At 38.3% G+C, this 21,818-nt stretch overlaps 1 protein-coding gene across 2 annotated transcripts in view; it reads left to right on the forward strand.

The window, feature by feature from the left end:
* The window catches only part of LOC106082815 (uncharacterized), a 656,305-nt gene that overhangs the window by 381,689 nt on the left and 252,798 nt on the right, over positions 1-21,818 (forward strand). For both annotated transcript variants that reach the window (XM_059364021.1, XM_059364020.1), the window contains exon 4: positions 20,632-20,753. In XM_059364021.1, the coding sequence (XP_059220004.1) occupies positions 20,632-20,753 (122 nt within the window). The remainder of the gene's footprint in view (positions 1-20,631; positions 20,754-21,818) is intronic.

Raw genomic sequence — 21,818 nt, forward strand, 5'->3', positions numbered from 1 at the left:
GATTTACATATATACCCAAGGTGGTGGGTATCCAAAGTTTGGTCCGGCCGAACTAAATGCCTTTTTACTGGAGCGCTTGTTATACACGATCTCAACGAACTTGTAAACATGGGAAAAATTGACACCAGTTCACAAATTATGAACAAGGTCCATGAATTAAAATTCGAATTGATTACTACAAATTTTATTTCTGTATAAATTCTAATTTGGAATAAGATTCGGTTATTGTTTTAAACTCATTTAGCATTGAATGTTGCTTCTTTCTCCTTAAATGACTTGACTCTACGATAGTTTCTGCATGATGAGAGGGGTAAAGGGGAGAGAGAGACTGTGTAACGAAAATCTAAGGAAACATGCAGACATGTGTTTCGAGGACAGACAAAACGGACGTGTTTCCCTGTTTCTGGTAGTTTTGGTGCATGTAATGTTGCCATTTCTACTACAACATCAGTCATCATGTTACACTGTGTCGAATGTTGGATATGTTGCTCAAATAGCTGCACATGGCTACGTGTAGAACACATGGCAGTGCTGCAAAGTAAGTACATTAAACTATTTGGCCCCATGGCTTTTCTGTGAGATGAAGATGTATTAAATGAGTGTGCCGCTACTGTAGCTAATGTTCTGGTAGCTGTTTCCGTTTCCCCTGTTTCAGATTCCCTCTCTCTCTCACACATATCTGTGCTGAGATAACTTCCTGTTTTAGTATAAGTGTGTGAGTGAGCGTGTATATGGGTGTGTGTGTTGGTGCAGTTGCCGTTCTTTCATATTTACTTTTAACATCTGCATTGCTTGTTTCATGCTGTTCCTGTTGTTATTGTTGCAAGCAAGCCAGCAACAACGAATTGTTTTCGAAATTGTGTAAAACACGATGCAGGAATGTTCAACTTATGCTGCCTCACTCACTGGGTTCCTTCTTTCACATGGCCACATTACTGCTACTGCTGTACTGCCCATGAACAAAAGACCAAGAGAGAAAATATTGAACGTCAAACAACTCAAACGCCAACAGCATGACGCTGGAGCGGGAGCCTACAAAGTAGGCATTATTCAAACTTTTTGTTGTTGCTGTACTGCAGATGAAGTAAGATGTGCCTTAAAATATGAACATGATTGTAGATGCTCATGTGTGTGTTCACATCTTTTCTCCACAAAGAATTTTATTAAATTGTTTAAAATGCTTAGTTATCTCAGTGGGAGGTATTTGAGGGGTTAGTTTGAAGTTCCCACCCATTGGCTTCCTATTTTATGCCATTAACAAATTTTATGTTGCAACAATTTTTGCATTTACCCTTAGATGCTTGTATCCTTTACTGTAGGTGTGTGTAAGTGAACATAAATGCTGATGCATATGCATGCGAGTTTATTAAGGATTTATGTCAACATTTAAAGCAAACACCAGCAAAGTGGGAACAGCAGCAGCTGCAGCTATACCATCAACAAGAATATCATCCAACCTATTGACATGCAACTGTGAGGCATACTCCTGATAATTTACATGACAAGCACTAGTAGACGTTTTAGAACACAGTAGATTGGATGCTGATTTTAGGCAAATTCTAATAAATCTGAGGAAAAATTTAAATTTCTAGTAAATCTGAGGAAAAATTAAAATGTTTATCAATTTTTAGTGTAATTTGAAAAAAAATAATGCTTTTATGGGCTTCATACCCTCAATCGGGAGGTCGGTCTATATGGCAGCTATATCAAAATATGGACCGATATAATCCATATTTGGGTCAGATGTCGGGAGGCTTAGAATAACTCACTGTGGCAAATTTCGCCGAAATCTGGTAATAAGTAAAGCTTTTATGGGCTACAGACCCTTTATCGGGAGATCGGTCTATATGGCAGCTATATCCAAATATAGTCCGGTCTGTACCATACATAGGTCAGACCTCGGAAGGCATAAATTAACCAACTGTTTCAAATTTCAGCGAATTTGGGCAACAAATAAAGCTTTTATGGGCTTCAGACCCTTTATCGGCAGATCGGTCTATATGGAAGCTATAACTAAATATAGTCCGATCTGCACCGTATTTAGGTCAGATGTTGGTATTCCTAAAACTAATCACTGTTTCGAATTTCAGCGAAATCGGATAAAAAATAAAGCTTTTATGGACTTCAGACCCTTTATCGGGAGATCGGTCTATGTGGCAGCTATATCTAAATCTAGTCCGATTTGAACCATACTAAGGCCAGATCTCTGGAGGCATAAAATAACCAAGTTATTCAAATTTCAGCGAAATTCGGCAATTATTAAAGCTTTTGTGGGCCTTAGACCCTTTATCGGCCGATCGGTCTATATGGCAGCTATATCTAAATATATTCCGATCTGTACCATATTTGGGTCAGATGTTGGTAGGCCTAAAACTAATCACTTTTTCAAATTTCAGCGAAATTGGTTAAAAAATAAAGCTTTATGGGCTTCAGACCCTTTATCGGCCGATCGGTCTATATAGCAGCTATTTCTAAATATAGTCCGATCTAAACCATACTTAGAGTAGATCTTGGGAGGCATAAAAAAACCAACTGTTTCAAATTTCAGCCAAATTGGGCAATTATTAAAGCTTTTATGAGCTTCAGACCCTTTATCGGCCGATCGGTCTATATGGCAGCTATATCGAAATATAGTCCGATCTGAACCATATTTTAGTCAGATCTCGAGAGGCTTTAAATAACCCACTGTTTCAAATTTCAGCGAAATTGGCCAATTATTAAAGCTTTTATGAGCTTCAGACCCTTTATCGGCCGATCGGTCTATATGGCAGCTATATCTAAACATAGTCCGATCTGGACCATATTTGGGTCAGTTGTCAGGAGGCCTTATACTACCCACTGTTTCGAATTTCAGCGAAATCGGATAAAAAATAAAGCTTTTATGGACTTCAGACCCTTTTTCCGGAGATCAGCCCATATGGCAGCTATATCTAAATATAGTCCGATTTGAACCATACTTAGGTCAGATCTCGGGAGGCATGAAATAATTAACTGTTTCAAATTTTAGCAAAATTGGTCAATAATTGAAGCTTTTATGGGCTTCAGACCCTTTATCGGCAGATCGGTCTATATGGCAGCTATATCTAAAATAGGCCGATCTGAACCATATTTGGGTCAGATGTTGGGAGGCCTAAAACTACTCAGTTCTTAAAATTTCAACAAAATCGGATGAAAAATTAAGTTTTTATGGGCTTCAGACCTTTTATCGAAAAATCGGTCTATATAGCAGCTGGGTATAATAAACCAATCCCCGGATTTGACTTCCTGAGCTCTTAGAAGCCAATATGTTCACCTGATTTGGCAGAGATTTAGAACAAAGACTTGGACTATGACTTCCAACATCTATGGCCAGTATGATCGGAATCGGTAAGTAAATAGATATTGACCCCATATACACCGATCCCCGGATTTGACTTCTTCAGTACTTAGAAGCCTCAATTTTCATCCGATTGGGCTGAATTTTGAAACAAAGCCTTAGGTTGTGACTTTCATCCTCTATGCCAAGTATGATCCGAATTGGTATATAAACATAATAAACCGATCCCCGGATTAGATTTCTTGAACTCTTTGGCCCAAAACCCTATCTTATGACTTCAGTGCCAAGTTTTATCCGAATCGGTCAATATGGTGATATATGCCCCCCTTAGTACCGAAATCTCGAAATGATATTTTGAGAACAAACGAATTCAAATACAAGCTCAGTTAATAAGAGTACATTTTTTTGAACTGAAATTTTGCACAGATTCTTTTTTTGTCCATAAGCAGGTTAAGTTCGAAGATGGGCTATACCGGACTATATCTTGAGATAGCCCCCATATAGACTGATCCGCCGATTTAGGGTCTAAGGCCCATAAAAGCTACATTTATTATCCGATTTTGCTGGAATTTGGGACTGTGAGTTGTCTTAGGCCCTTGGACTTCCTTCGTCAATTTGGCCCAGATCGGTCCAGATTTGGATATAGTTGCCATATAGATATAGTCCGATATAGCCCATCTTCGAACTTAACCCGCTTATGGACAAAAAAAGGATCTGTGCAATGTTTCAGCTCAATATCTCTATTTTTAAAGATTGTAGCGTGATTACAATAGACAGACGGACGGACATATTTAGGTCGTCTTAGATTTTTACGCTGATCAAGAATATATACACTTTATAGGGTCGGAAATGGATATTTCGACCCATCCTTCGGTGGTGGGTATAAAAATTTTTACAAAACTTCATAAAAATTGGACAAGGGAATCGGGTGTTAGTCGATATTTAACCCAGCCATCTGATATACCACATTAGAAAGTCCTTCCATAAGGTTTTAGTTACAGAAATTTCTGTATTGCCGCTTTAGCTTTAAGATTTCTTATGAAAAATTGTGCTTTTCCTAAAGACTTAAACTTAGTGGAATTTTTTTTTTTTGCTAAACACGGTAGACCAGCTACCCCTTAAAGTTGTCCTGTTGTTTATCATTCAGTCACTCGTATTATTCATCCATCAAAAACGTAACGGCGAAACAACAGCAACAGCAGTAACAAACGACACCATGCAAATGGAAATGACTCCACATCAAAATAACACAACAAAACATTTGAGCTTAAGGCGTGGTGACACTTAAAAAAAAACACAACAAACGGCAGCAGTAGCTGAGGCAACAACATTCAGTTTGTGAGGCGCAGCAGCTCCACCGATTCAGCCAACTTCAGTGGCAGCAGTAAAATCCGCATAAAACAAAAGTGAATCAAGCTAAACCTGGGATGGTGACACATTAAACTCAAGATTTCGTGAAAAACAAAAAGCCCAAGCATAAGAAGGGGAAAAATGTCTATTTGTAGGGAGGGAGCAAATGTTGGTTAAAGTCGACCATATTTTAATCTACAATACAAAGGCTACATTGCGTAATGTTGCCAAATGCCTTTGATTTTGTTGTATGCATCAAATTTCTTGTCGCTTATAAGTAGCAAGAAGTTGAGTTAAATTTGGTGGCCCAGTTGCCGAGTTGGTAGCATGTTTGAATTACCAATGCGGGGGTCAAGGGTGCGATTCCCACTAGAGGCCACTGGTCTGTTGGTACTGTGGTAACACATTGGGGCAACAATAGCCCAACAGAGCTTGCTTTAAAATAACATAACCTAATACAGTTATTATAGCCCATCGAATTTCTTGACTCTTGAATTAATTACCCAAAATTTTAAATCCTGCACTTATGGTAGTAGTGCAGGGTATGAAAACTTGGCATACGACCAACTACCAACGGCAAAACACCAACAAGAGCAACACTAACAACTTAATAAATATTTAACGGAAAACGAGAGCAAGACGCTGGAGAAAAACAAAACAAAATAAAAATTGCATATGAAAAAACTACACAAACAAGGCATAAAAACCCACTTTGCATGTAACCAAAAACAACCGCCTGAGAAACTTCAGGCCTTCACAGCCTTCAAAGCCTTCTTTTTTTTATCAAAAATGGTATCTTTTTCACTTGGAAAAGGGTGCAGATCTTATCGATGCCGCATTTGAGCCATCAAAAGGAGACCTCATTGAACGTCATCAGTGATGGTGACAGCAGCAGCGCTGCAGCAGTCATCAACTGCAGCACTAACTTAACAAAAGAACAAGAGAGGCTCCAGTGAGAAAGGAGAAAAGTCAAAATAAACACACAGCAGACTAAGGTGTTGGTCTTAAGCATTAAACAGCTCTTGTGTACAGACAAACCAACACATACACACACATACAAATTGTGTCATTAGGTAAATGGAGGAGTCTATAAAAAACAAAAAACGAACGAAACCAAATACGCCGAGAATAACAAAAACAAAAACACCAACACTAACATCGCCCTGCCTAACCCCCAAACGAAATTTCAAAGGAAAATGAAGTCGTAAAATCCAAGACTGCTGGAATGAACATCTCAGCAACAACATCAACAACAATAGCCCCAGCAACAGCAGTGATGGCGGCTAAAACAACATCACAACAGGAGCGGAGAGTACAAAAACTAAAGATTTCTTACCAACAGATAAGAAATTGTTTTCATTTCTCTGATACAGAGACATAGACAGGGTTGCCATACAGAAAAAAAAAAGAATTGCAAATAATTTTTTTATTTTTTACTTTTTACAGTTTTTAATGTGAATTTGTTTCGGGTATATTATGTTAGATGTGTGGGATAGAAGCGAATAGAGCGAAAGTAAATGAAAAATCCTCTTTCAAAAATTATCCATATAAGTCTGAGTTTTCGCATATGTGGGGGCTATACCAAAACGTAGACCTATGTTGAAAATTTTCAGCAACGAAGGTTTCTACTTATTGAGCATGCAAAATGCAAATTTTGCCCACGACCGTTCCACTAAGGAACAGGGGCAAACTTCTCACATATCAATGAGTGCAGTCCGATTCAAGTTAAAGTTCAATGATAAGGGGGCCTCCTTTTTATAGCCGAGTCGGAACGGCGTGCAGCAGTGCGACACCTCTTTGGAGAGAAGTTTTACATGGCATAGTACCTCACAAATGTTGCCAGTATTAGCAGGGGCAAACCACCGTTGAAGATTTTTTCTGATGTTCTCGCCAGGATTCGAAACCAGGCGTTCAGGGGAAAACCACCGCTTAAAATTTGTATACCCTCCACCATAGGGTGGGGGTATACTGATTTCGTCATTCTGTTTGTAACTCCTCGAAATATTCGTCTAAGACCCCATAAAGAATATATATTCTTGATGGTCATGACATTTTAAGTCGAACTAGCCATGTCCGTCCGTCTGTTCGTCTGTCCGCCTGTCCGCTTGTCCGTCCGTCCGTCTGTCTGTAGAAAGCACGCTAACTCTCGAAGCAGTAAAGCCAGCCGTTTGAAATTTTGCACAAATACTTTTTAGTAGAGTAGGTCGGTTGGGATTGTAAATGGGCTATATCGGTCCACGTTTTGATTTAGCTGCCATATAAACCGATCTTGGATCTTGACTTCTTGAGCCGCCAGAGGGCACAATTCTTATCCGATTTGGCTGAAATATTGCATGAGGTGTTTTGTTATGACTTCCAACAACTGTGTTAAGAAAAGTTCAAATCGGTTTATAACCTGATATAGCTGCCATATAAACCGATCTGGGGTCTTGACTTCTTAAGCCTCTACAGGGAGAAAGTCCTATCCGATTTGGCTGAAATTTTTAATGATGTGTTTTATTATGACTTCGCACAACTATGCTGAGTATGGTTGAAATCGATTCATAACCTTATATAGCTGCCATATAAACCGATCTGGGGTCTTGACTTCTTAAGCCTCTACAGGGAGCAATTATTATCCGATTTGGCTGAAATTTTGCATGAGGTGTTTTGTTATGACTTCCAAGAACTGTATTAAGAATGGTTCAAATTGGTCCATAACCTGATATAGCTGCCATATAAACCGATCTGGGGTCTTGACTTCTTGAGCCTCTAGAGGGCGCAATTATTATCCGATTTAGCTGAAATTTTGTGCAACGGCTTCTCTGATTACCTTTAACATACTTGTAAATTACCTTTAACATACTAATGCAGCTCCCCTATAAACCGATCTCCCTAGTTTACTTCTTCAGCCCCTAGAGTGCGCAATTCTTACTAGATTTTGCTGAAATTTTACACAATGACTTCTACTATGGTCTTCAATATTCAGTGCAACTATAGTCCGAAATAAACCATAACTTGATATTGTTCCAATAACATAGCAATTCTTTTATTTTATCCTTTGTCTGCCTAAAAAGAGATACCGTGGCAAGAGCTCGACAAATGCTATCCATGGTGGAGGGTATATAATATTCGGCCCGGCCAAACTTAGCACGCTTTTACTTGTTTCTGATGCTCTCGCCAGGATTCGAACCCAGGCGTTCAGCGTCATAGGTGAACATGCCAACCTCAGCGCTACGGTGGCCTGCAAATACATATTGAGCATACATAATGCCAAATAAGTTTGCAATATATCCTTTAAATAAAATATTTAGCAAATCATCGGGTACATGGCAACCCTGGTCACATGTATATGCGTTTTATGCACTATATACCGATGTGTAGTTGTTTTGAGGGTTTATGGTCAGAATAAAGGAAATGTTATTCTTAAGATCATAAGATGCCTTGCTCGAAACACTCCAATAGCCTAAAGGTGGGTATAGGGTTTTTAAAGCAGCCTCCTCATTTCATTCATGCCATCACAAGCTCTTAATAGGGGCGGTGAGGGCAGTAAGGGGTGTGTGCCCATTTTAAAAAAAGGCCAAGGAAACGAGTCTATACTTTTCACACTTTGTTCATTTACCATGAATGGTGAGAGACTTCTTATCGAACCTAAATCTTAAATGTATACCCATTTAGTGACCACCCTCAAGCTTTTAGTTTGACTTTACGGTCTTTGACTGCTTTTGTTTTGTTTTTGATTTAAAAATGATGCCTTGATAAAAGGAATTTTCATTTGTTTATGCTTAAAGATGACAACTATTTAAGGATATTCTGACCCAATTGGAAAGGGTAATGATTTAAAATTAAAAACTGAAAATGCCTTAAGTTTTTCTGCCCCGCTTTATGATTTTCCTAACTATATTTAACTCACTTCATATGTGGATTATTTTAAAGAAGCAAATTGGGGAACAAATAAAACTTTTTTCTTTATCTTTTGGCACCATTTAAAGCAAACTTAGATGCCTATTTTTTATTTAATATAAAATTTGCAAAATTCAAACATCATACCGCATGCAAATGCAAATTTTTCCCATGAACAATCCACTAAGGAACAGGGGCAAACTTCTCACATATCAATGAGTTCAGTCCGATTCAAGGTTTTAGCTCAATGATAAGGGTCCTCCTTTTTATAGTCGAGTCCGAACGTCGTGACGCAGTGCGACATCTCTTTGGAGAGAAGTTGTACATGGCGTGGTACCTCACAAATGTTGCCAGCATTAGGAGGGGAAAACCACCGCTGAAAACTTTTTCTGATGGTCTCGCCAGGATTTGAACCCAGGCGTGCAGCGTCATAGGCGGACAAGCTAATCTCTAATATGCACATTAGGGGGGTTTTGGGGAACACTTCCCTTTACATGGACATATTTTTTTTTGTCATATTCGTAATCTACTCCCGAATACCTTTCGTTTGAGTCCTAAATCGACATGAACGTCCCATATCTCTGTTTGGTGGAGTTTTGGGGTTGAGGCGGGATTGGTTTTGTGGCCACCTGGGTATTTGGACTCAAATTTTAATACAATATTCGTATTCTACTCTCCAATACCTTTCATATGATACCCATATGGTTCCGATTGTTGCAATTTTGAGTTTGGGTGGTGTTTTAGGGGTATGGGAATGGTTGCGCCTCTGTCCGATATCGAAACATTATTTAGCCTATGTGTCCTTTCACACCAACCTACACAATCTATGAAAATTTTAAGAAAATGGGTTCTGCAGTTTTTAAGTCTATGTGGAACAAACAAACAAACCAAGTCCCATATAGTCATCATTGGCTAATACGCCCATTTGGGGCGTTTTTGTGGGATGGGTTGACCCCTCTACAGTTCGACCTGATTTTGTATGTCAAATTCGTAATCTATTCCTGAATATCTTTCATTTGAGCCCCATATTGATATGAATAAAATTTTTCTACTTAGAGGTTTTTTGGGGTAACGCCTAATTCCTGGGTACTTGAACCCAATTTCAAAGACCATATTCATATTCTACTCTTCAATACCTTTCATTTGATATCCATTTTGTTACGATCGGTCTACTTTTGATGTTGGGTGGGGGTAAGGGGGAGCGTCCGCCCCCATTCCTACATCAACAAATTATATGGCCTATGTTTCCTTCTACGTCAGCCGCTTGGACTCGGCTATAAAAAGAAGGCCCCTTGTTATTGAGCTTAAAAATTTGAATCGGACTGCACTCATTGATATGTGAGAAGTTTGACTCTGATCCTTAGTGGAATGTTCATGGGCAAAATTTGCAATTTGCAATGTTGAGGATATATAAGCCTATCCTAATGCGATTTTATTGGGTTGCCCAAAAAGTAATTGCGGATTTTTCATATAGTCGGCGTTGACAAATTTTTTCACAGCTTGTGACTCTGTAATTGCATTCTTTCTTCTGTCAGTTATCAGCTGTTACTTTAAGCTTGCTTTAGAAAAAAAGTGTAAAAAAAAGTATATTTGATTAAAGTTCATTCTAAGTTTTATTAAAAATGCATTTACTTTCTTTAAAAAAAATCCGCAATTACTTTTTGGGCAACCCAGAATGCTCAAGAATTGTATAAAAATGGCTGTCATCTAGCTGGACAAAGTTTTGGATAGCTAACCCTTACATTCCCATATAGTCATCCGCTTCTAGGATTGTCATTTAAGTTCATCGTAAATTTTTGTAAAGAAAATCATCTATTGACAACCAACCTGCCTCCATATTTTATGAGTGTTTGTTTTTCATATGTTACCAACTTATGTTAAACAGCCTTGTAATAGAAAACTTTTTTGCCACTGAAGGCCATTGCCTATAACTTATACTAATCACAGTCCATTGGTGCAGACGATGAGCACAAATTTCATTCATTTTCAATCACTAGGTAATTACTTCCATTGACAATACTGAACAACTTTTTGCGAATATATTTAGCCACAGAAATGGGCATCTCTTTTCATACAAATTTGTATTCAAATAGCAATTTATTTAATTTAATATTATTTTTTTTAATTGAAAGTGCTATCTTAAACAAGTGCAAAGTTCGACCGGGCCGAATCTTATATACCCTCCACCATGGATCGCATTTGTCGAGCTCTTTCCACGGTACCTCTTCTTAGGCAAAACAAGAAGTACAATAGAGAGATCGATTTATGTGGGAGCTGTATCAAGCTATAGACCGATTTAAACCATAATAAACACATATGTTGATGGTCATGAGAGGATCGGTCGTACTAAATATCAGGCAAATCGGGTAACAATTGTGTCCTCTAGAGGCTCAAGAAGTCAAGACCAAAGATCGGTTTATATGGCAGCCATATGAAACGATTTGAACCATACTTGGCACAGTTGTTGGATATCAAAACAAAACACCTCGTGCAAAATTTCATTCCAATCGGATAAGAATTGCGCCCTCTAGAGGCTCAAGAAATCAAGACCCTACATCGGTATATATGGCAGCTATATCAGGTTGTGAAACGATTTGAACCATACTTAGCACAGTTGTTGGAAGTCACAGCAAAGCACGTCGTGCAAAATTTCTTTCCAATCGGATAAAAATTGCGCCCTCTAGAGGTTAAAGAAGTCAAGACCCTACATCGGTTTATATGGCAGCTATATCAGGTTATTGACCGATTTGAACTTAATTTAGCACAGTTTTTGGAAGTCACAGCAAAACTTGTCGTGCAAAATTTCATTCCAATCGGATATGAATTGCGCCCTCTAGAGGCTCAAGAAGTCAAGACCCAAGATTGGTTTATATGGCAGCTATATCAGGTTATGAACCGATTTGAACCATACTCGGCACAGTTGTTGGATATCATAACAAAACGCATCGTGCAAAATTCAATTCCAATCGGGTAAGAATTGCGCCCTCTAGAGGCTCAAGAAGTCTAGACCCAAGATCGGTTTATATGGCAGCTATGTGAAAACATGGACCGATATGGCCCATTTACAATCCCAACCGACCTACACTAATAAGAAGTATTTGCGCAAAATTTCAAGCGGCTAGCTTTACTCCATCAAAAGTTAGCCCGCTTTCGACAGACCGGCAGACGGACGGTCGGAAAGACGGACGGTCGGAAAGACGGACGGTCGGACAGACGGACGGACGGACATGGCTAGATCAACATAAAATATCACGACGATCAAGAATATATATACTTTATGGGGTCTCAGACGAATATTTCGAGTCGTTACAAACAGAATGACGAATTTAGTATACCCCCATCCTATTGTGTAGGGTATCAAAATCAATACCATTAAGTGCAAATATTTTGCGTTGTACACTTTTCGTCTTTCTTTTAATTAAACAAAAATTTTTTGGATTATGTTTTTCAAGTACTCTTGTAATAGAAATTTGTCACCACATATAAAGGATGATCAAAATATAAATTTTTTATATAAAGTGCATGTTCAAGGCTCAAACTTTTATCGAATGTCGGCCTCTCGTTCACGTTTGACCTAAGTTTTTGTAAGGAAATACGTAAATGATGACATCTAAATCAAGTGGTGACATCTTTTTTTTTTTAATTTTGTTGTAAAAACTCCTAACAACATGCCATACAGATGGCTGCCATTGATGTTAACACTTATAGAAGTGCTCCTGCATTGCAAAATAAAAACCAAATTTGGCTACAAATTAATATTTCAATGAATACGATTGCAATTAAATATGGTTTCAATCTACAGCTGCTAAATAAATCGAGTAATGATTATGGGAAGAAATTAAAAATGTTGTCCAAGGAGAGCAAGGACTTTGGATATGTTTGAAATGTTACATTGATGTCTTGGTTGACAATGCTTTTTTAATGATGGCCATAAATACTCCAAATTCCTGTGCCCACTGCCTGGACTGTGCTGCAGAGAACTGTACTGATGAGAAGACATATTGGCCTTGTGTCCATAATGATGTGCGCGTTTTAAGAGGATTTTATGAGCTCCTAGAGCACTGACGAGCTGTATATTTTGTAGCATGGACGATCATTAACTTCATTTACAACTCATAAATTTCACAAAATGAAAATATAAAAATATATTGTCTGAAGCAAGGCTAGTGCTGATGATGATGATGATGATGATGTTTATGATGGTCACAAGCGTTTAGACCGAAATATGATAATGGAAACTGGGTGGGATTATTTGGACTCAAGGAGATAACATTTATTGATGCCAAGACCGATCATTTTATATTGTGTCATTTAGTGAACGTATTTTTTTATATTTTTCCAAGGTTACATAAAACTGGAGCAGCTGTATTGTCGGGATTATGTGATTATGAAAAAAAATTCCTAAGAGAAATACAAGCGAAAGATTTGGTGACCATGAGTAGGTTAGAGTAGAGAGTTAAGGGGATTTTGAATATCCCTTAAGACTGGAAGCGACAATAATTTAAGTTGTATGTACTATAAGAGGCCACCATAGCGCAGAGGTAAGCATGTCCGCCTATGACGCTGAAAGCCTGCGTTCGAATCCTGGCAAGACCATCGGTGGTTTTCCCCTCCTAATGCTGGCAACGTTTGTGAGGTACTATGCCACGTGAAACATCTCTCCAAAGAGGTGTCGCACTGCGTCACGCCGTTCGGACTCGGCTATAAAAGGAGGCCCCTTATCATTGAGCTTAAACTTAAATCGGACTGCACTCATTGCTATGTGAGAAGTTTGCCCCTGTTCTTAAGTGGAATGTTCATGGGCTAAATTTGCAATTTACTCTAGACTGCAGAAAAGATCGCGTTTTAATTTCAGCATTTCATATACTGGGAGCCCACCATGGCGCAGAGATTAGCATGTCCGCCAAACGCCTGGTTTCCAATGCCCGCGCGAACATCAGAAAGATTGTCAACGGTGGTTTTCTTCTGTAGAGCGTGGTTCAGATCGTTGCAAAATTTGCAACGTATCCTGCCATGTTAAAACTTCTTTACCAAACGATGTCGCTTGCGGCACGCCGTTCGGACTCGGCATAAAAGAAGGAGACCCCTTCTTATTGAGCTTAAAACTTTATTCGGACTGCACTCATTGATATGAGAGAAGTATCCTCTGTTGCTTAATAAAATGTTCATGAGAAATTTTAAAAGCAGTTAATATCATACATTGATAGAGCTGGGCGATGGGTAAATACCCAAAATATGTTTACCCGGTGAATTGGGGAAATTGGTTAAAAACCTGCGAATTTACCCATTTATACCCAAAAGCTAGGTATTCTCAATTTTGCAGATATCTTAAGTGTAAGCACAGAGGTTAGCCTATGTTCGCATATGACACTGAACGCCTGGGTTCGAATTCTGACGAGGCCATAAGAAAAATTTTTCAGCGGTGGTTTTCCCCTCCTAATGCTGGCCCTGTTTGTGATGTACTATGCCATGTAAAACTTCGCTTCAAAGAGATGTCGCACTGCGTCACGCCGTTCGGACTCGGCTATAAGAAAGGAGGCTCCTTATTATTGAGGTTAAACTGAAATCGGACTGCACTCATTGATATGTGTGCCCCTGTTCCTTAGTGGAATGTACATGGGCAAAATTTGCAATATATACTGCTCTAGATTTAAAGTCTTGAGGCAATAAATTAGCCATTGTTATTCGATTTCGATGAAATTTGCCACAGTGAGTTCTGGAAGACCCCTTCCCCTTTCCTGTAAAGTGTGGTTCAGATCGGACTATATTTGGATGTAGCTGGTCTTAGACCCACCGCCCAATCTCCCGATATTTGGTATTGAGGCCATAAAAGATCCATTTTGTACCCGAATTCGATGAAATTTGGCATAGTATGTTCGGGTAGACCCCTACCCATTCCTGTCAAATGTGGTCTAGATCGTAACATATTTGAATATAGCTGCCATATAGACCAAATAGATCTCCCGATAAAGTGTAATGAGCCAATAAAAGGAGAGTTTTGATATTCAACAAAAAGGTTTAGAAGGGTTCCAAAATGCACTGTTTCAAATATCATCAACATCAGATAAAACATGCTGCTTTTATGAGCTCAATACTCCATATTGGTAGATCGGTTCATATGGCAGCTATATGCAAATATGGTCTGAGTATGTCCAAGTATGTTTCAAATTTCATCAAAATCGGATGAAAAATGCTCCTTTTATAGTCTATTACACTATATCGGCAGATGGGTCTATATGGCAGCTATATGCAAATATGGTCAGATCTGACACACACACTTCACAGAAATGGGTGGGGGTCTACCAGAACTCACTGTTCCAAATTTTATCGAAATTGGATAAAAAATGACCAATTTATTGCCTCAAGACTTTAAGTCTGAAGATCGGTCTATATAGCGGCTATATGTAACTAAAATCCGATTTCATGAGATCAGGCGATCAGGTTTATATACAAAGAATACGAAATCATCATAAATAGTTTGGAAAATATTTGTATGTCCAATATATCAGCAAAATTATAAATACTCAAAAAAAAAGTTTTTACTGGGTATTTACCCCAAGTGTTGGGTATTTACCCGGTAGATACCTATCTCTATACATTGAGCATAAGCTGGAAGAAAATCAAAATTGCGGAATCTTGTCCTTGAGTGTGACCTGTTGAAAATTGTAAAGTAATCTCTTTTTAATAGCAGTACAGTATGGCCCGGAAAGAGAGAGAGAAAGAGAGGGAGAGAATGACTGCGACAGCGAAAGCAAGAGCAGGATAGCTAAACAAATTTGTTAGCATTCTATTAGGATCCTCGAGCAGACGTTCAGCGATACAAGCTGAGTATATAGTCCAGCACCATGTCTCGACTTGATTTTTGGACTATAGGGGCATATAACATATTTTATGTAGACTGCACTGTGAGCCACAGCTGCGACAAAAATCGAAAAAGGCGATTGTGACGCTAATCTTCTCCAAACACATTTAATTTTTATATCCGTAGGAAAGAGGGGTATATACATTTAGTCATTCCGTTCGCAACACATCGAAATATCAATTTCCGACTATTCAAAGTTATTTATTTCGTAGTAATCGTCGTAAAATTCTAGGACGATTTAACGATGTCCGTGTGTCTGTCCGTCTGTCTGTCCGTCTGTCTGTCCGTCCGTCGGTTGTAATCACTCTACAGGCTTCAAAAATATAGATATTGAGCTGAAATTTGGTACAGATACGTCTTTTTGATGCACGCTGCTTAAGTTCTTGATCGGGCCAAATCGGACCATATTTGGATATTGCTGCTATATAGACCGATTTTCCGATAAAGGGTCTAATGCCCATAAAAACTTCATTTTTCATCCGATTTTGTTGAAATTTTAAACAGTGAGTAGTTTTAGGTCTCCTGGTATCTGACCCAAATGTGGTTCAGATCGGACTATATTTAGATATAGCTGTCATATAGACCGATCTGCCGATAAAGGGTCTGAAGGCCATAAATGCTTTAATTATTGCCCAATTATGCTGAAATTTTAAACAGTGGGTTATTTTAAGCCTCCCGTCTTATGACCTAAGTATGGTTCAGATCAGATTATATATAGATATAGCTGCCATACAGACCGATCTGCCCATAGAAGCTTTATTTTTTCACCGATTTAACTGAAATTTGAAACAGTGAGTAGTTTCAGGCCTGTCATCTTTGAACTTAAATATGGAGCAGATCGGACTTTATTTATATATAGCTGCCATTGAGGCCGATCTGCCGATAAAGGGCCTGAATCCCATAAAAGCTTAATTTTTTATCCGATTTTGCTGAGATTTGGTCCAGATCGTTCCAGATTTGTTGCCATATAGAACGATCTCACGATTTGAAGTCTTGGCCCTATAAAGAGCGCACTTTTTATCCGATTTTATTGAAATTTGACGCAGTAACTTATGTTAGGCTTTTCGACATCGGTGATCTATATGGTTCAGATTGATTTATATCTGGATATAGCTGCCAAAAAGATCAATATTTTGTTCTACAAAATTAAACAGTGACTGCTATTTATTAGACCACTCAATGTCTGTGCCGAATTTGGGTGGTTAAGTTATCCAATTTTTACCGGATTGTGACGAAAGTTGGTTTACTTATATACCCGATGTGGTGGGTATCCAAAGTTCGGCCCGGCCGAACTTTATGCCTCTTTACTTGATATTTTTGAAAAGTACGACCAAAACGTAGAAAATAGGTGAAATCGGTTGGTATCGCTATAAGGGGGCTATATAAAATACATCTTTATAATTATTCGTTTGTATGTATTTTACTATTTGCGAAGTCAAAATGCCAAATTTCTATGAATTTATTAAATATTGTAACACATTTTTGCGTAAACCTGCTTTGAACGATTTACAGGCCGTCATACAAAATACACGCTTTTCTTTCAATACATATTTTTATTAATTATTTAATTTTGCTTTACAAAAGCGTTCTAATGGAATATCTTTGCACTTCTTTATCGCTTTGTCAGTATGAATACTCCCAACTACTGTAAGTGTGGGACATCTGTGCGTATACGCAACATGACGTTATTATTTACAAAACGTATACGCTCCACTGAACTGAATAGTCAAAGAATTACTTTTGAAGATATGTAACAACATATGAAGTGTAATTGAAAACTAAGAGTGTGGAGTAGGAAATTAGAGTAGAGAAGAGACAATTTCTATAAAATCTAAGTGAAAAAAAAACTATAATGAAACATCATAATTTGTACTTGATAGTGAGTACAAGAGTAAGAAGTCAAGTGGGAGGATCGGTTTGTATGGGGCAATATCAGGTTATACACCGATTTTAAGCATATTTTCCACGATAGTTGAAAATTGAAACATAACACTACTCTCAAAGTTTCAGCTCAATAGATAGTAATTGTGTCTTCCAGAAGCTCAATAGGTCAAATCGAAGGACCACTTTATATGCTAGCTATATTCAAATCTGAACCGATATGGCCCATTTGCAATACCCAATGACTAACTTCAAAAAGAAGTATGCCTTATCGTGATTTCCACAGACAGACTGACGGATGGACATGGCTTGAAAACTAAGAATGTCAAGACGATCAAAAAAAAAAATATATATATATATATATATATATTCTGTGAGGTCGATTCGAAGGACCACTTTATATGCGAGCTATATGCAAATCTGAACCAATATGTACCATTTGCAATACCCAATGACTTACTTCAAAAAGAAGTATCCGTTATAGTGATTTCCACAGACGGACAGACGGATGGACATGGCTAGGTAGCAAAGAAAGTCAAGACGATCAAAAATATACTACCTATATTCTATGGGGTCGCACATCAATATTTCGAGATGTTTCCAACAGAATGACAAAATTAGGTTAACACCCATCCTGTGGGTGGTGGGTATAATAACTGTATTCAACTTGACATAAGCGACGGATGTCATCATGTCCAGCGTGAGTTGCAATGACAGTTGCAAGATGTGTCTTCACCATGGAGAGTAGGGCATCTATGTTTTGATGACTGTTTGTGCGATAGTTGTTTGGCAAACTGCTTTTGAATCAAGTAAAAGATGTGAGAAAGTTGGTGTTGTTGTAATCACATTTGCATGTGGATGTGTCGATCCTCGTCAATCTCCAAAGGTGGGCAAGTTGGTTTTGGTCCATAGGATCGATCGCAGCGGCAACGCACAGTACGATAGAATCAAAAAAACTAATAAAAACCAGTAAGGAAGGACAAAAGTCGGGCGGTGCCGACGGTATAATACCCTACACCTATCTTGTAGGTATAATGTGGGAGCTGTATCCAATTTTGAACCAATTTCGATGGACCTCGGCGAGCAAATATGTTCAAACTGTAATAACATCGGTTGACAAATGACAGCATTATGGCAAATTACCCAAAATCTTACGAACATATAATGGTAGCTATATCTAATTCTGAACCGATTCCGAGCAAACTTCTCAGATACTGTGGTAGTCGTCGAGGAAAGCGTTGTGCAAGATTGGTCCATAAATGTGCTTGCAGTGGCTCTTAAAGTGAAAATCGAGCGATATACATATACATAGCTGCCATATAGACCGATCTCTCGATTTACAGGATATCTGACGTGGCATCCATAGGTCAGAAGTTATTACATACGGAGGAGCATCGAAAGTCTTTCTACTCTAGACTCCCTATTCAAGCCACAGGTTAGCTAACTATCCACAACCAAGAGTCGCCAAAAAAAAAGCAAAAGGGACAAAATTCCATTGAAAAGTCCTTGGGATTAAGTACAAATCTAGCACCCAAACTTGGTTTAGAGTAACACAGGAAGGAAATGAGACTCATGTCAAATGTTTCCATGTGGTTTGATTTTAAAAGTAAGTGGCAAATGTAAATTGCAAATTTTGCCCATGAATATTAGGGGGTCTCCTTTTTATACCCGAGTCCGAACGGCGTGCCGCAGCGCGACACCTCTTTGGAGAGAAGTTTTACATGACATGGTACCTCACAAATGTTGCCAGTATTAGGAGGGGAACACCACCGCTGAAAATTTTTTCCTGATGGTCTCGCCATCATTCGAACCCAGGCAATCAGCGTCATAGGCGGACATGCTATCCTCGACGCTACGGTGGCCACCACAAACAAATGGATAAAAGAAGACTTAGGTCTTAAGGTCTTATATAAAGCCATTCAATCCTGTGGGCGCTAGCTTCTTAGTATTTTAAGAAAACCAAATTTCAAAGCATGGGCCGTATCCAAATTTGAATCCAAAGTTAAAATCGGAATGTTCTAAATCTCAGCTAAAACTGTGATATGTAGCAGCTTGAGAGATCGTTCTGCTTGACATCGATACATAAAATGTTTATATATCGATGTCAAGCAGACCGATCTCTCAAACGAACTTCCAAAGCTTCTACATATCGCAGAATTACCTGAGATTTGGAACATTCCAGAAAAAAATCACATAAAAATTTTATTCGAAAGATGTTCTATATGGCGACTAGTTCTTAAAAGATCGGATTTGGAGCATATTTGGCTTACATTCAACAGACCTTTACAACTTAACTCAAAATTTTAGGAATGTAAGAAAAAAGTGAGCTTTTTGAGTTTTAAAAGTTCATTCGGGATATCGGCTATTCGGGATATTTGGCTTTTTTAGTGAAAAGGAACAATGTTAAGCTATGGTCTACACGCATGCATTACCCCGTAAAAAATCACAAGATAAAATTAAGTTTTATATCAAAACCCTAATTTTCCTCTCTACCTGCCACAAATCACTTTTCCTTAATTGACATCTTTATACATTCGCTAAGCATTGGCCTGTTTGATTATCAAAACATTCAGTGGGCACATTAGGAAAATTTATTGCCATATTTATATTAAATCCATGCCTACGAGACCCTTGTGTCAACTTACATTGAGATATTTATGACCTTTTTTAGATTTATGGCAGCACGGAAAAATTGTAGCACTCCCTTAAGCCACACCCTTTTTGGATGGGTGCTGGCAAAAACGCAAAACTGACACACACACTCACACACACACATTTTTAATAAAGACACTTTTAAATATTGTTTATGTCTTCTTTCTTGATTGGGAGTGTGTGCTGCCTGTGTGTGTGTGGGCGTGTAAAGTTGCAACCGCCAACATTGCTGTCGGTGGTCTTATGTCTTTGTTGAAGTTAAGCAGACATTCTTTTGTTTAGTGCTCGCTCCTTCACTTTCTTAACATTTCGCTTTGTCAGTTAGGAAGGAGTTGAGCCCATTGTGTTCTTATATGACCTCGATGTCAATCAGGTTTATTGCTGGTATTCTTGTGTTCCTTTATGCTCTCTTTATACTGTTTTTCCCCTGAAACTATTAAAAAATGCATTGTTCTTAAGCCCACACAACAGAGTGTGTGTTTGTCTGGGAGTTCGAAGAACGCATTTGAAATTCCATGTTTTTCAATTTCCTTTTTGCTCATTACTATTATTCTGATTATTATTATTGTTATAATGGTGGCTGTGATATCCTTTAATGTTAAATTTTTTTCCTGTTGTTGTGTTGCTGCAATTACTCTAATGTTATTGTCATTTGGTTTACTTTTTTTTTGCTCCATTTTCTTTGCAGAGATTTTCGTTTAGTGCTGCGCCAGGATCCTCTATCTGTCTTCGCCAGTGATGTCCACATAGAGAGTACCGATGGTCCCATGGACTATGACATATCAAGGATATACACAGGATCCTTAGAGGGTAAGTACGTATGGCAAAGTAATTAATGCAGAAAATTTCAATTATTTCTCAATTTATTTCTAAGCTTTATATCATTTTATGGGTATAATTTAGCAGGGAGAATGTTGCTTTCGTTTTCCCCAAGCGGAGAAAAACTTCCCAACTTCCCCCTCTGCTTCTCCAAAGCAAAATATTCTACTGCCATAATATGCTTATCCCTCTAAGTAACATAAATTTAGCCACGAGAACGACGAAAACTTTGCTCAAAACATATTTTACTTGTTAACATTTTGTAGTGCAGAGTAAGCAGAAGGAGATGCTGGTCATGGGGTAGGCCATGATGTTCAGCTTAACGCGCTTTATAAAGTCCTGCTCTTATGCTGTTCTCCCGTTGGTTTGTTTAGGGCAAATAAGATTCATTTTTGTCGAAAAGTTTTATGTCTTCCTGCTTGGTGGGTTTTGTCCCTCTCTCTCTCTTTCCTTCTCTAACAACAGCAGGACAAAGTTTCTTCGATATAAATTTTGGGAGTTTTAATATCATGTCGACGACATTTACTGAGAAAAACAGAAACTACAACTCATTTTTATTTAAACATCATCAACCTTAGAGACAGAGGCAGAGGTAGAGGAGTGGAGGAGAGCGAAGAAGAACTTATTTTATTTTTCTTGCGTGCAATTCAACATTGTTGAAGTAGTTAGTGTTGTAATGTCACCGTTATTGCCAGTATCATTGAGAGAATAAAGTTAGAAAACGAGGATGGTATGAAAAGTTTGGTAAAGTTTTGGTTTTGTTAAAGGATGCAAAACGCCCTGGTAGCTTTTTGCTACTGAGCTCTAAATTACTAATGTGGAATGGTGGGTTACTAGCGCTATATGCAATTTATACGAAATAGAGTTGTAAATGAGGCTTCAATGGGCCAAAGACCTTAAATCGACAAATAGGTATTTATGGGTCTCTATTGGAATGATCGGATATCAGGCCATCATTGAAATTAACCTGCCTATGGATAAAACAAATAAGAGTGTGCTAAGTTCGGCCGCATTTGTCGAGTTTTATGTGCGGTATCTTATTTTAGGCAAACAAAG

The sequence above is a fragment of the Stomoxys calcitrans genome, chromosome 2, assembly GCF_963082655.1.
Source record: "Stomoxys calcitrans chromosome 2, idStoCalc2.1, whole genome shotgun sequence".
Classification (NCBI taxonomy): domain Eukaryota; kingdom Metazoa; phylum Arthropoda; class Insecta; order Diptera; family Muscidae; genus Stomoxys; species Stomoxys calcitrans.